General features: G+C 45.9%; 1 protein-coding gene and 1 long non-coding RNA gene across 5 annotated transcripts in view; one reads left to right on the top strand and one right to left on the bottom strand.

Annotated features, from left to right (window-relative positions):
• Nucleotides 1–2,778, bottom strand: part of epb41l5 (erythrocyte membrane protein band 4.1 like 5) — a 153,289-nt gene extending 150,511 nt beyond the window's left edge. For 2 of the 3 annotated variants that reach the window (XM_067987105.1, XM_067987107.1), the window contains exon 1: nucleotides 2,236–2,778. In XM_067987105.1, the coding sequence (XP_067843206.1) occupies nucleotides 2,236–2,415 (180 nt within the window). In that variant the 5' untranslated portion in view covers nucleotides 2,416–2,778. The remainder of the gene's footprint in view (nucleotides 1–2,235) is intronic. The other variant, XM_067987106.1, reaches the window with a different exon arrangement.
• LOC137323535 (uncharacterized) overlaps nucleotides 2,264–14,858 on the top strand; it is a 67,797-nt gene continuing 55,202 nt past the window's right edge. Inside the window, exon 1 of one of the 2 annotated variants that reach the window (XR_010963382.1) lies at nucleotides 2,264–2,565. This is a non-coding gene — a long non-coding RNA (uncharacterized lncRNA). The remainder of the gene's footprint in view (nucleotides 2,566–14,858) is intronic. The other variant, XR_010963381.1, reaches the window with a different exon arrangement.

Raw genomic sequence — 14,858 nt, 5'->3', positions numbered from 1 at the left:
ATTCAACAGATGATCAAGAGATGGGAGCATGGGGCTTAGGTCCTCGTCTGATTCATAACTAATGTGACCATGACTGTGATGTACTGAGACATTTGGATAGTGTTTCTAAATAGGAAAGTGCAGAAAGACAAAGCTGAGATGGTGGGACTGTGTACCGGAAGATCTGACTGGAAGAATGACAACAGCCAAATACATGTGGTAAAAATGACAGAAATTGCATTTATATAGTACATTATTACATTCTCAAGTCATCCGAAAGTACTTCAAACCAATGGATTACTTTTGAAGTGCACTCACAAGTTATTATGTAGGCAAATACAGCAGTCAGTTTGCAAGTAGCAAGGTCCCACACGTAGCAAGCGAATGAATGAGCAGATAATGGATAGGCCACAGTTACTGTGTGCAGTTTTATAGAAAGGATATTAAAAACATAAGAGCACATAGGTTCACCAAGATAATACCAGGGATGAGAAACTATAGTTATGAGGAGAAACTTGAGATACTGGGACTATTTCCAATTAAGCGGAGAGGGCTAAGAGGAGATTGAACAGAGGTTTTTAAAAGATTATGAAGGATTTTGATAGGATGAATAGAGAAAGTCTAAATCCTCGAGTTGGAGAGTTAGTGACAAGAGAGTCATCGATTTAAAAGTTGTCACGAAGAAAGTGGAGAGGGTTATGAGAAATTTAATTATACAGGGTTGTTGGAGCATGGAATGCTTTGCCACAGGAAGTAGTTGAAACAGAGACCATTGTTTTTTAAATGAAAGAGTAGATAAACATTTGATGCAGAGGAATATACAGGGCAATGAGGAGAGCGCGGGGCAGTGGATTCGTTTTGGATTGCTCCAGCCAAGAGCCAGCATAGACACGATGGACCGAATATGCCCTCTTTCAGTTCTTTAATCTGTTTTTGGTGATGTTGGTTGAGGGCGGACACCAATGAACTTCCTGCTCTTCTTCAAATAGCGTCACAGGATCTTTTACATCCACCCAAGCATGCAGATGGGGCTTAAATTTAACCTCCCATCCAAAAGATGGCACCTCCAACAATGCAGCACCCCCTCAGGTACTACATTGAAGTGTCAGCTAACATGATGTGCTGAAACCTACAACCTTCTGACTCAGTGCTATTGATACTAAGGTCTTATGCCCAGCCTGGTTATAACAGTTTCAGTGTTAAAATATGAATGTATGTACTGTAACCAAGTACATTTAGATCTGATGTATGATCTAACTTAATTTCTCACCACTCAACTGAGTGTCCAGATTTTTTAGTAACTAGTCATATTGCTTCACCCATGTAAACCCTCCAGAGCAAGGGTTTACCAGAAACACAGGGATTTTATTAACAAATAAGAAAAATAAAACAGTTTACTGTAAGAGGTAGAGATGCGAGTATTTGATCCAAGACCACTAGGACTGACCAAGTGTCTCAACATAAAACGTTAACCTATTTTGCTTTCAGACACTGACTGACCTGCTGGGTACTGCCAACATTTTCCGTTTTTATTTCAAATTTCCAGTATTCACGTGTTTTTCTTTTTGATTAGCACTTGGTACATTAGTAACTAGTGTGGGCATTAGAAGCTTTATAGGAACACAGATCGCCTAATACCAGAAAGACCCTCCCTCCAGTATCATACAGTGTTTTTGGTATTATTAATGAGGATGTTGATAGGCAATTAATTTGACATGGCTGAGAATCTGGCATTTCCAGACCTGAGGGTTTTTTTAAAAAAAAGTAAAATCGTGATACCAGGGCAGCAAACCCCCACTCACTGCACGGGGGATAAGCGGCGAAATTTGAAATCGTGTCCGCGCTAAATCACTTGCCCCAATCAATAGCTTCCTCGGGCTCATAAAATCTTATCGAGAAGAATAAGCAGGTCGAAAAAAATGCTGCAAAGTGTGTCCAGGACACGCATTATTTTAATAAGTTAATTTAAAAAAAACACACACATACACATTGCTCGCAATACCTGAAGAGTCTTTAAAATAGGAATTTTCAGACGAGTCAATGGAAGTTTTATATTGCGTTTAAGAAAAAGAAATTCAAATAAATATTTTTTACTCTTTCCCTCGCCCCCACCCCCAAACAGACCTAGGATTATTTCGAGAGCTCCTCCTACGACCCTCAATTGTAGGTCATTCATTAGTAATGCAATAGGTGTAAACTACAGTTGAATTTCACGTAGTAGTAAACAAAAAAAAAAATAAAAAACACTTCTCCTACCGGCAAATCGACGCTGACATCGCTGCCGTCCAGCAGCGAGACCCTGCAGGTGATGATCGACCTGCTGTCTCCGGCCGCTGGGATGTGGGTGCTCGACCTCTGCGCTTCTCTTTGCTTTTCCTTCTCCGCGTGTCGGCGCACCGTGCGGCGCCCGAAAGTCCGCCGCAATAAGCCCAACATTTCCTCCCTCCCTCCCTCCCCCCGATCGCTTGGAGGAGAGAGACACAGAGAGAGCCGAGGAGAGAGACACAGAGAGAGCCGAGGAGAGAGACACAGAGAGAGCCGAGGAGAGAGACACAGAGAGAGCCGAGGAGGAGGAGGAGAGAACAGGTAAGAGATACAAAGTATCGAGCAGCGAGTGCAGGCTGCCCGCTACTCCAGCGAGGAGCGGCGCTGATCAATTGCCAGAAACCGACACGGAGGGGCGGGGGGGGGAAATAAAAGGAAACTGGACGGAGCAGTTTCACACAGATGGGGAAAGCTCGGGCTCCGGATCTCTGCACCGAAATTAACCAAAATCCTCCCCAGCCCACACGAGCATGCGTGAATCCAGCCCAGGAAATGGCGTCAGCCTCCTCCAACCTGCAGGATTAAGGATGCAAAAAAAAGAAGTCGTGGGGGGGGGGGGATTGCTTTTTACCCGCAGCTTCATAACTCGTCTCTCAATCCCAGTCCAACACACTGTGCAATTCGAGCCAGCCGCTGAATGTCAAATGCGCGGTAATATAACCTGTATCTCATCGCTAGATTTTAAAGCTGTACGATCTTTTCATATTTGTAAACAATTTTACAACACCAAGTTATAGTCCAGCAATTTTATTTTAAATTCACAAGCTTTCGGAGGCTTCCCCCTTCGTCAGGTGAACGATGTGAAAAAAAATTTTCATATTGGAAGTACCCTGCCGAGGGGTTTAACCCTCCTGTTTTAATTCATGTGTGTGTGTGTGTGTGTGTCCGCAGTGTTATTGCTGCTTCATTGTTAATCGATTTCGCGCTTGAAGGACCTCGAACTATTTGACAAGCTTTGTGTTCACGAGTCAATCTTAACATACGATCTTAACAAGTGTTACTCGTCACCAGCGATGACAATCATTCGTTTTGATTTTACAGCATGTAACAGATTTTGGGAGATGTCTGTCGGTCTGAAAAATTAACACTGTTGCCAAATGAATTTGCAACCTTATTGCAGTATTTTTTGGCTATAACTTCAAATACAGGGCGGTGCACGGGACAATTTGAATGTAAATACCTGAATAATTCACAATTAGATCCACACTCCAGTTTCTCATTAATAACAAATCCAAGCTTATCAATTGTGTGCAATAACATTTTCAGCCTCAGCTTTTATCTCCATTTAATCTCAATGGAGGCTGTAGTTCAGATTACTGTACATCCAAGGCTTTGTATATCACGGTTCAAGGCACTTTGTACCCTCTTTGGAGAACTGATTCAAGGAGCTAGAGCCATTCTTCATTATGGCCACCACTCCGCAGCCTTCCCAGGTCACCAAGGCCAGTTCCCAGGTCACACTTCATTGTCATCAGAGCTATCAGCAGGATTGAAATCATATTGCAAACTGCACAATCACCTCGAGAGCTGGTTTCTCCCATAGCTGTTGGAGGCAAACGATTGGTTTGATCACCCATCTCTGCCCCTGCCTCAGCACATCTGCTGCTGAAACCCTCATCCATGCTCTATTCCAATGCTCTCCTGGCTGGCCTCCCACCTTGCATCCTCTGTAAACTTGAGTTCATCTAAAATTCTGCTGCTTGTATCCTAGCTCACACCAAGCCCTGTTCACCCATCACCCGTGTCTGGCAACACCTCGATTTTAAAATTCTCGTCCTTGGTACCAAATCCCTCGATAGTCTCTCCCCTCCCTATTGCTATAACCTCCTCCAGCTCTATAACCCTCCGAGATCTCTGTGCTTCTCCAATTCTGGCCTCTTACGCCTTCACGATTTGAATTGTTCCACCTTTGGTGGCCATGCCTTCAGCTGCCTTTGGCCCTCCATTCACCACAACATTTCTGCAGCTACCGATCTGCTCAATCACCCCCTCACCTCCACCTTTGATATCCTTGTACCCATTAAAACCATTATTCTCTTTCACCCTGGGCCCTCCCCCTGGTACGGCCCTCATCTCTGCTTCCTTAAGTCCAAGGGATGCCAACTTGAACGTTTATGGCAGACAACTGGTTTAGCCATTCATAGCTAGATCTGGCTGGACCACATAAAGCACAATCGGGCCCTGCTTTCCTCTGCCAAAACTGCTCACTATTCCAGGATCATCCTAGAGTGCAAAGATAACCCCCAGTTTCTCTTCACGACAAACCGTCTTCTTAAACCCCTCTCCCCTGCCTCCTCCACCCTCAACCAAAAGGCAAAACTAAAGGCACTTTATCTGAATGTACGCAGCATTCGCAACAAGGTAGATGAATTGACGGCACAAATAGAAGTAAATGGGTGTGATCTAATTGCCATTACAGAGACGTGGCTGCAGGGTGACCAAGGCTGGGAACTGAATATTCAAGGATATTCGACATTTAGGAAGGACAGGCAAAAAAGGAAAGGAGGTGGGGTAGCGCTGTTAATAAAGGATGAGATCAGTATAATAGTGAGAAAGGATCTTGGCTCAGATGATCAAGATGTAGATTCAGTTTGGGTGGAGCTAAGAAACAGCAAGAGGCAGAAAACATTGGTGGGAGTTGTTAATAGGCCTCCAAACAGTAATGGTAATGTAGGGCACAGTATAAAGCAGGAAATTAGAAGTGCATGTAACAAGGGTAATACAGTAATCATGGGGGACTTTAATCTACATATTGATTGTGGCAAATCAAATTAGCACTAATACTGTGGAGGACGAATTCCTGGAATGTATATGAATGAGATGGATTTCTAGATCAGTATGTTGAGGGAACAGGCTATTTTAGATCTAGTATTGTGCAATGAGAAAGGGTTAATTAATAATCTTGTTGTAAAGGAGCCCTTAGGGAAGAGTGATAATAATTCATTAGGAATGTGATAGAATTCTTCATTAGGTTTGAAAGTGATGTCGTCCAATCCGAAACTAAGGTCTTAAATCTAAACAAAGGAAACTACGAAGGTACGAGGCACAAATTGGCTGTGGATGACTGGGGAACTACATTAAAAGGAATGATGGTAAACAGGCAATGGCTAGCATTTAAAGAATTAATACATAACTTGCAACAAATATATATTCCTTTAAGGCACAAAAACCCAACAGGAAAAGTGGTCCAACCGTGGCTAACAAGAGAAATTAAAGATAGTATTAAATCAAAGAAGTCGGCATATAAAGTTGCCAGAAAAAGCAGCAAGCCTGAGGATTGGGAGCATTTTAAAATTCAGCAAAGGAGGACCAAGAAATTGATACAGAGAGAAAATAGAATATGAGAGTAAACTCGCGAGAAACATAAAAACGGACTTTAAAAGCTTCTATAGGTATGTAAAAAGGAAAAGACTGGCAAAGGCAAATGTGGATCCCTTACAGACAGAGATGCGAGAATTTAAAATGGGGAATAAGGAAATGCCAGAGAAATTAAACAAATACTTTGGGCTCGATTTTCGCACCCCCGAGCAGGTATGTTCGTGCCGGGGTGGGGGCTGCGAAAATCGGGGATTCCTGGGGCGGGTCCAGAGCCCCGCTCGAACCCGCCCACTTCCGGGTTCCCCGGTGACGCGCTGACATGTGCGCGCAGCCCCCGCATGTGGGACTCCCGCCAGCAATTAAAGGGGGGGTGGGTGGGGATTGTGGGGAGTGGGGAGACCCTCACTCATTGCAGGAGGCCACTCTGTCACTTTGGACAAAGTTTGGCCTCCACTACCCTCCTCCTAACAATAAAATTCACCAACTTGCACACTTCATTGCGGACCCCCTCAAATGTACATCTGCCGGATGGGGGCCGCCTTAGCTGCAGTCATGACCTCCTTGGAGGGCAAACAGCATCACCAGCCTCACCGTCCACCTCGGACACGTGGAGCCCCACAACACAGTGCTGTGACACATCCACCTGCACAGCAGTAGGGAGAGCAATGGCAGAGAGAGATGCGTCGCAGAAGGCACTACCCTCGCCACAGGGTCTACAGACCGAGGCTCAGCTTCCTGGACCTCTCTGAGCAGCAGTGCACACAGAGGCTCAGAGTCACTCGACAAGTAGTCGTGGACATCTGCAGCCTCCTTCATGCCGAGCTGCTCCTGGCTGGCCCGAGCACCATCTTCTTGCCTGTCGCCGTCAAAGTCACCACTGCCCTCAACAACTTCTCCTCCACATCCTTCCAGGGTGCCACTGGGGACATTGCCGACATCTCTCAGTCGTCTGCACAAAAGAGCCCTGCAAATACACCTACACCAGCTCTGCAGTGACACAATGGGTGGCATCAGTTGTGGGTCTTCATTGTGATCCTCAGGAAAGGGCATTATTGCACAAACCAGACAAGATTCGTGAAGACGTGGCAGTAGCGGTGACAATATAATATGTTATGTGAGTTGATCAGAAATTAAATATAAGTAAAAACCATGACAAACCCTCAAACACCCTTGTGCATCCCCTCCATGCTCACGACACGTTTGCCTTACGCTGCATACTGCACATACGTGATGCATGCCCTGTGGCTGCAGCACAGGTGGTGGCAGGTTGAGTGAGGCTGACTGTGAAAGAGATGCACGAGAGGGTGAGTATGAGATAGGGCCATGAGATTGTATGAGGATTGGGTTGAGTGGTAGTGGCGGGATGAGTACTGGCGAGGTGAGTAAGTGCAGGTAAGATGAGGATGAGCTTTGAGTGGGTGTGAGGAGTGATGGGATAGAGTAGTGTTGGCAGTGCAGAAGGAGATGTGGGGTGGGGGCGGTGATGTGGCAGACGGCGTGTAGGGGAATGAGTAAGTGTACTCACTTCAGCTGACCTACTTAGATAATTGAAGCGCCTCCTGCACTGTATGCAGGTGCGTGATATGTTGGTGGTGCAGGTGACCTCCTCTGCCACCTCGAGCCAGGCCTTCTTGGTGGCAGAGGCAGGCCACTTCCTCCCGTCCGCCGGAGGGAAGATCTCTGTCTTCCCCCTCCTCTTCACCCCATCCAATAAGACCTGGAGTGAGGCATCATTAAACCTGGGAGCAGCCTTCCCCCTGGGCTGCTCCATGCTGAAATGTTTCCTATTTTCTGCCAAATCTGTCAGTGGAGGACTGCCCCTTTAAATAGGGCTCCTCCAGCTGACAGCCTATGCTGCACATGCGCAGTCCGCCCGCCGCGCAGCTTTCTAGCGCAAAACCCGGAAGCAAAGGTAAGTGGCTGCAATTAGCCTACGATTGCGTGCGGAGCACCCCGATTTCACTGGGTGCGTTACCCACGCGCCTGGTTGACCCCCCGCTGCGAACTCCCCGCCCTCCTAATATCGGGCCCTTTGTGTCTGTCTTCACGGAAGAAGACACAAAAACCTCCCAGAAATACTAGAGAACCAAGGGACTGGCGAGAATGAGGAATTGAAGGAAATTAGTATTAGTAAAAAAAAAGTACTAGAGAAATTAATGGCACTGAAAGTCAATAAATCCCAAGGACCTGATGATCCACATCCCAGGGTTTTGAAAGAGGAGGCTATAGAGATAGTGGATGCATTGGTTGTCATCTTCCAAAATTCTATAGATTCTGGAACACTTCCTGCAGATTGGAGGGTAGCAAATGTAACCCCATTATTTAATAAAGGAGGGAGAGGGAAAAAAGGGAACTACAGACCTGTTAGCCTAACATCAGTAGTAGGAAAATGCTGGAATCTATTATAAAGGATGTGATAACAGGACACTTAGAAAATAATAATAGGATTTGGCAGAGTCAACATGGATTTATGAAAGGGAAATCATGTTTGACAAACCTATTGGAGTTCTTTGAGGATGTAACTGGTAGAATAGATAAGAGAGAACCAGTGGATGTGGTGTATTTGGATTTTTAGAAGGCTTTTGATAAGGTCCCAAACAGGAGGTTGGTGAACAAAATTAGAGCACATGGAATTGGAGATAATATACTGGCATGGATTGAGAGTTAGTTAACTTACAAAAAACGGAGAGTAGGAATAAACGGGTCTTTTTCAGGTTGGCAGACTGTGACTAGTGGGGTACAGCAGGGATCGGTGCTTGGGCCCCAGCTATTCACAATCTATATCAATGATTTGGATAAGGGGACCAAATGTAATATTTCCAAGTTTGCTGATGACACAAAACTAGATGAGAATGTGAGTTGTGAGGAGGATGCAAAGAGGCTTCAAGGGGATATCGACAGGCTAAGTGAGTGGGCAAGAACATGGCAGATGGAATATAATGTGGAAAAATATGAAGTTATTCAATTTGGTAGGAAAAACAGAAATGCAGAGTATTTTATAAATGGTAAGAGATTGAGAAATGTTGATGTTCAAAGGGACTTGAGTGTCCTTGTACATGAGTCACTGAAAGCTAATATGCAGGTGCACAGGTTCAGCTGCCACCACCTCCCTCGACCCCTCCACTGTCTCTGATTTGTCACACTGCATGTCCAACATCCAGTAATGGATGAGCAAAAATTTACTCCAACTAAATGCAGGGAAGACCGAAGCCGTTGTCTTCCGTCCCCGCCACAAACTCCGTTCCCTAGCCACCGACTCCATTCCTCTCCCTGGCCACTATTTGATGCTGAACCAGACCATTTGCAACCTTGGTTTCCTAATTGACCCTGAGATGAGCTCCTGACCACATATCCGCTCCATCACCAAGACCGCCTACCTCCACCTTCGTTACATCGCCTGTATCCACTCCTGCCTCGGTTCATCTGTTGCTGAAACCCTCAGGCATGCCTTTGTTACCTCCAGACTTGACTATTCTAATGCTCTCCTGGGCGGCCTCCCAGCTTCCATCCTCCATAAACTTGAGCTCATTCCAAAACTCTGCTGCCCGTATCCTAACTCGCACCAAGTCCCGTTCACTCATCACCCCTGTGCTCACTGACCTACATTGACTCCCGGTCTCGCAACGCCTCGATTTTAAAATCCCTGCATGGCCATACCCCTCCCTATCTCTGTAACCTCCTTCAGCCCTACAACCATCCGAGATCTCTGCGTCCCTCCAATTCTTGCCTCTTGCGCATCCTCGATTTTAATCGCTCCACCATTATTGGCCATGCCTTCAGCTGCCTAGGCCCTAAGCTCTGGAATTCCCTCCCTAAACCCCTCTACCTCTCTCCTCCTTTAAGAGGCTCCTTAAAACCTTCCTCTTTGACCAAGATTTTGGTCACCTGTCCTAATATCTACTTATGTGGCTCGGTGTCAAATTTTGTTTGATAATCGCTCCTGTGAAGCGCATTGGGAGATTTTACAACGTTAAAGGTGCTATATAAATGCAAGTTGTTGTTGAAGTTTACAGCACAGACAGTGGCCATAAGGCCCGTCATGTCTATGCTAGCTCTTTGCTATAGCAATCCAAATTCCACTGCTCTGTTTTCTCCTCATCTTTCTCAGCTTTAAATGTTTATCCACGCTACATATGTACCCTACATATACAGTCACTTCAGTGTTGCCACCACGCAGATGGGATGAACTCACAGCCCCAGCAGCCTTAATACATTGTGGAAGCAAAGCAATTCCATAATAAAAACACACATTAAAGGTGACATTTTCTGCAACTGGTCAGCCACGGAGTACAGGTGCAGTCCCACACTAAAAACAAGATGAGTTTGTTGGAGTAGAGGGGAAAGGTGCAGGTACAGGTTGGTCCTCTCTTAGGCCAGTGTCAAGATAATTGACATTTGACATCCCATCCAACACTAATTATGTGATTAGATGCAGTTAACAACAAAAACTTGCATTTATATAGCACCTTTAACATGGCAAAAACATCCCAAGGTGCTTCACAGAAGGGTAAAGAAAAAATGAACATCACGCCAAAGGAGGAAATATTAGGAAGGACAACCAAAAGCTTGGTAAAAGAGATTGGCTTTAAGGAGGGTCTTAAAAGAGGAGAACAAGGGGGAAAGAGGTGGAAGGTTTAAGGAGGGAATTCCAGGAGCGTGGAGCATAGGCAGCTGAAGGCACAGACGCCAATGGTGAGACGAAGTGGGGTGGGGGGGGGATGGAAAAGAGATGGAATTGGTGGCAAGGGTACGGAATTTGTGGCAGGGGCTGAAGACGATGGGAGTTAACAAACAATTCGGTATTTAATATTTCAGTCTTCCTATAAAAGCAAAAAGAAAATGCTGGAAATATACAACAGGTACCAGAAACGGAAAAGACAGGTTAACATTGTGAGGAGGAACATAGGAACAGGAGTAGGCCATTCAGCCCCTCAAGCCTGTTCCACCATTCAATTAGATCATGGCTGATCTGTATCTTAACTCCATTTACCTGCCTTGGTTCTGCAACCCTTAATACCCTTGCCTAACAAAAATCTGTCAATCTCAGTTTTTAAATTTCCAATTGTCCCCCAGCCTCAACAGCTTTTTGGGGGAGAGAGTTCCAGATTTCCACTACCCTTTGTGTGAAGAAGTGCTTCCTGACATCAATCCTGAACTGCTTAGTTCTAATTTTAAGGTTATACCCTCTTGTTCTGGACTCTCCCACCAGGGGAAATAGTTTTGCTCGATCTACCCTATCGATTTCTTTAATCATATTTAACACCTCAATTATATCACCCCTTAATCTTCTTTACGCAAGAGAATACAAGCCTAGTCTATGCAGCCTGTCCTCATGATTTAACCATTTTAGCCCCTCCAAGGCCGTCCTTCCTGAGGTGCGGTGCCCAGAACTGAACGCCGTACTGCAGATGTGGTCTAACCAGAGCTTTATACAACTGTAACGTAATTTCTTTTGTATTCCAGTCCCCATGAGATGTAGGCTAACATTCCATTAGCCTTTTAAATTATTTTTTGTACCTGTCCACTCGTCTGTAGTGATTTCTGTGGACCCCGAAATCTCTCTGCTCCTCCACAGTTCCTAGCTTCGCACCATTTAGAAAAACGTTAATAATTTGTCAGAACTCTCAGGAGGTGCTTAAACATTGGAGGCTTGTTCACTTCTGTTAGTCATGATGTGGAGATGCCGGTGATGGACTGGGGTTGACAAATGTACAGAATCTTACAACACCAGGTTATAGTCCAACAATTTTTTGTTGGACTATAACCTGGTGTTGTAAGATTCTGTACTTCTGTTAGTGGAAGAGTGGTTCCACACATTCATACTGTTTAACTTAACTCCCTTAATCCAGCAGCAGGATCCTGTCAGAATAAGGTTTTAGCAATGTAAACGTGGAGAGATAGCTCAAGGGTGCAGTCCCACAACCCAAGGTAAACAAGTGGCAATGTAAAAAGTGGCCAGTACCCGCTGTATCTTTGCAGCATTCTCTCTCTCTTTTTTAAAACCTTCTTTTCCCAGACAACTTAGCACTTTGCAGACTTGACATTCTAAAATGCTACTTTTAGTGTGTACTGTAAATAATACCTAACTAAGTTGTATAATTATAATGTGCTATCAAATGTTTTTTTTAAAAAATCCCACACACCAGCAGCAAACCTAATCGGAATGCAAGCAAAATAAAAACAAGAATCCACAGTGCTAACAGCAAACTGTCCGTGCCAGAAGAACGTTGCTGCAGGCAAATCCTCACCAACGTTGCTAGTGTTCAGTGTTTTGTTACAGATACTCACAAATCCTTCCACCCCTCCCTCACTTAGGGTTGCCAACTCTGGCTGAATGTATTCCTGGAGGTTTCATCACATGACCTCCTCTCTCCAACTGCCCTGCCCCCACACTTCAGCCATTGGTCGTCCAACACGTCCATTCTCACTGCACACCGCCTTCCCACGGCCAATTGGAAAGCGAACAGAATCTTCATTACACGATTGGATGATTCTTGACTGTCAGTCAAACAGTCTTTTCTTTCCCATCACCAACATTTTTATAACTAATAATCAGAAGGGTTCAAAGAAAATTAATGTTTTTTTTTAACGCCCCTATGATTTTTCTCCTGGGTTGCTCCCAGCAGTGTCCTGTCGATCAATCTTCAGTTCCTGGAGACTCCAGGGCAATCCTGGAGGGTTGGCAACCCTATCCCCACTAGTGTTTTGAAACAAGACTACACAGAAATGGAATGCTGACTTGCTTTTATACTGGGTGTAGTGGTTGTATTAAGATTGGCAAGTCTTGCACAGCCAGATTCACTAAAGGCTGGTAGTCAGGAAGATTCAATTTGTTCCCTTCCCAGCAGTCGGCCGAGCAAATTTACTTTAAAGTTGCTCTATGTGACTGATGAGTTGGGAGCCGGGAAATTAACGGACCAGTAAACCCAACGTATGAGTAACTGCTGCCTGCTCCCTGCTGTGAGTATATATCCCATATATTTACCAATGGAGCAATCGGGGGTGCTTAAATAATTTTATCCCCTATTTTAGTTTGTTTCTGGGGTATGTTACCTTCTCCCATCCTCTTCCTCTTCCAGCCACAAAGCTCCTGTTTCAGGTCCCATCACGATGTTAAAATCCCTTCATGGCCTCGGCCCTGCCAACCTCTGACAGCCCTACAGCTGTCCCAAAACTGTCTGATCCTCTGACTTTGGCCTCCAATGCATCCGCGGCTTCAGCCGCCTCTGGAAATCCCTCCCGAAACCATTCTGCTTCTCCACCTCCCTCTATTTTTTTTCTATTCATTCATGGGATGTGGGCGTCGCTGGCGAGGCCAACCTTTATTGCCCATCCCTAATTGCCCTTGAGAAGGTGGTGGTGAGCCGCCTTCTTGAACCGCTGCAGACCGTGTGGTGAAGGTTCTCCCACAGTGCTGTTAGGAAGGGAGTTCCAGGATTTTGACCCAGAGACGATGAAGGAACGGCGATATATTTACAAGTCAGGATGGTGTGTGACTTGGAGGGGAACGTGCAGGTGGTGTTGTTCCCATGTGCCTGCACCCTTGTCCTTCTAGGTGGTAGAGGTTGTGGGTTTGGGAGGTGCTGTTGAAGAAGCCTTGGCGAGTTGCTGCAGTGCATCCTGTGGATGGTACACACTGCAGCCACTGTGCACCAGTGGTGAAGGGAGTGAATGTTTAGTGTGGTGGATGGGGTGCCAATCAAGCGGGCTGCTTTGTTCTGGTTGGTGTCGAGCTTCTTGAGTGTTGTTGGAGCTGCACTCATCCAGGCAAATGAAGAGTATTCGATCACACTCCTGACTTGTGCCTTGTAGATGGTGGAAAGGCCTTGGGGAGTCAGGAGGTGAGTCACTCACAGCAGAATACCCAGCCTCTGACCTGCTCTTGTAGCCACAGTATTTATATGCCTGGTCCAGTTAAGTTTCTGGTCAATGGTGACCCCCAGGATGTTGATGGTGTGGGATTTGGCAATGGTAATGCCATTGAATGTCAAGGGGAGGTGGTTAGACTCTCTCTTGTTGGAGATGGTCATTGCCTGGCACTTGTCTGGCGCGAATGTTACTTGTCACTTATCAGCCCAAGCCTGGATGTTGTCCAGGTCTTGCTGCATGCACGCTCGCACTGCTTCATTATTTGAGGGGTTGCGAATGGAACTGAACACTGTGCAATCATCAGCGAACATCCCCATTTCTGACCTTATGATGGAGGGAAGGTCATTGATGAAGCAGCTGAAGATGGTTGGGTCTAGGACACTGCCCTGAGGAACTCCTGCAGCAATGTCCTGGGGCTGAGATGAATGGCCTCCAACAACCACTACCATCTTCCTTTGTGCTAGGTATGACTCTAGCCACTGGAGAGTTTTCCCCCTGATTCCCATTGACTTCAATTTTACTAGGGCTCCTTGGTGCCACACTCGGTCAAATGATGTCTTGATGTCAAGAGCAGTCACTCTCACCTCACCTCTGGAATTCAGCTCTTTTGTCCATGTTTGGACCAAGGCTGTAATGAGGTCTGGAGCCGAGTGGTCCTGGCGGAACCCAAACTGAGCATCGGTGAGCAGGTTATTGGTGAGTAAGTGCCGCTTGATAGCACTGTCAACGACACCTTCCATCACTTTGCTGATGATTGAGAGTAGACTGATGGGCCGGTAATTGTCCGGATTGGATTTGTCCTGCTTTTTGTGGACAGGACATACCTGGGCAATTTTCCACATTGTCGAGTAGATGCCAGTGTTGTAGCTGAACTGGAACAGCTTGGCTAGAGGCACAGCTAGTTCTGGAGCACAAGACTTCAGTACTACAGCCAGGATGTTGTCGGGGCCCATTGCCTTTGCTGTATCCAGTGCACTCAGCCGTTTCTTGATATCACGTGGAGTGAATCGAATTGGCTGAAGACCGGCTGCTGTGATGGTGGGGATATCGGGAGGAGGCCGAGATGGATCATCCACTCGGCACCTCTGGCTGAAGATGGTTGCAAACACTTCATCCTTGTCCTTTGCACTCATGTGCTGGACTCCGCCATCATTGAGGATGGGGATGTTTGCAGATCCTCCTCCTCCTGTTAGTTGTTTAATTGTCCACCACCATTCACGACTGGATGTGGCAGGACTGCAGATCTTTGATCTGATCCGTTGATTGTGGAATCGCTTAGCTCTGTCTATAGCATGTTGCTTCCGCTGTTTAGCATGCATGTAGTCCTGAGTTGTAGCTTTACCAGGTTGGCACCTCATTTTTAGGTA

The sequence above is a fragment of the Heptranchias perlo genome, chromosome 7 (genome assembly GCF_035084215.1).
Source record: "Heptranchias perlo isolate sHepPer1 chromosome 7, sHepPer1.hap1, whole genome shotgun sequence".
NCBI lineage: Eukaryota > Metazoa > Chordata > Chondrichthyes > Hexanchiformes > Hexanchidae > Heptranchias > Heptranchias perlo.
Note: the sequence above shows the minus strand (reverse complement) of the source record. Positions and strands in the feature narration are given on the sequence as shown.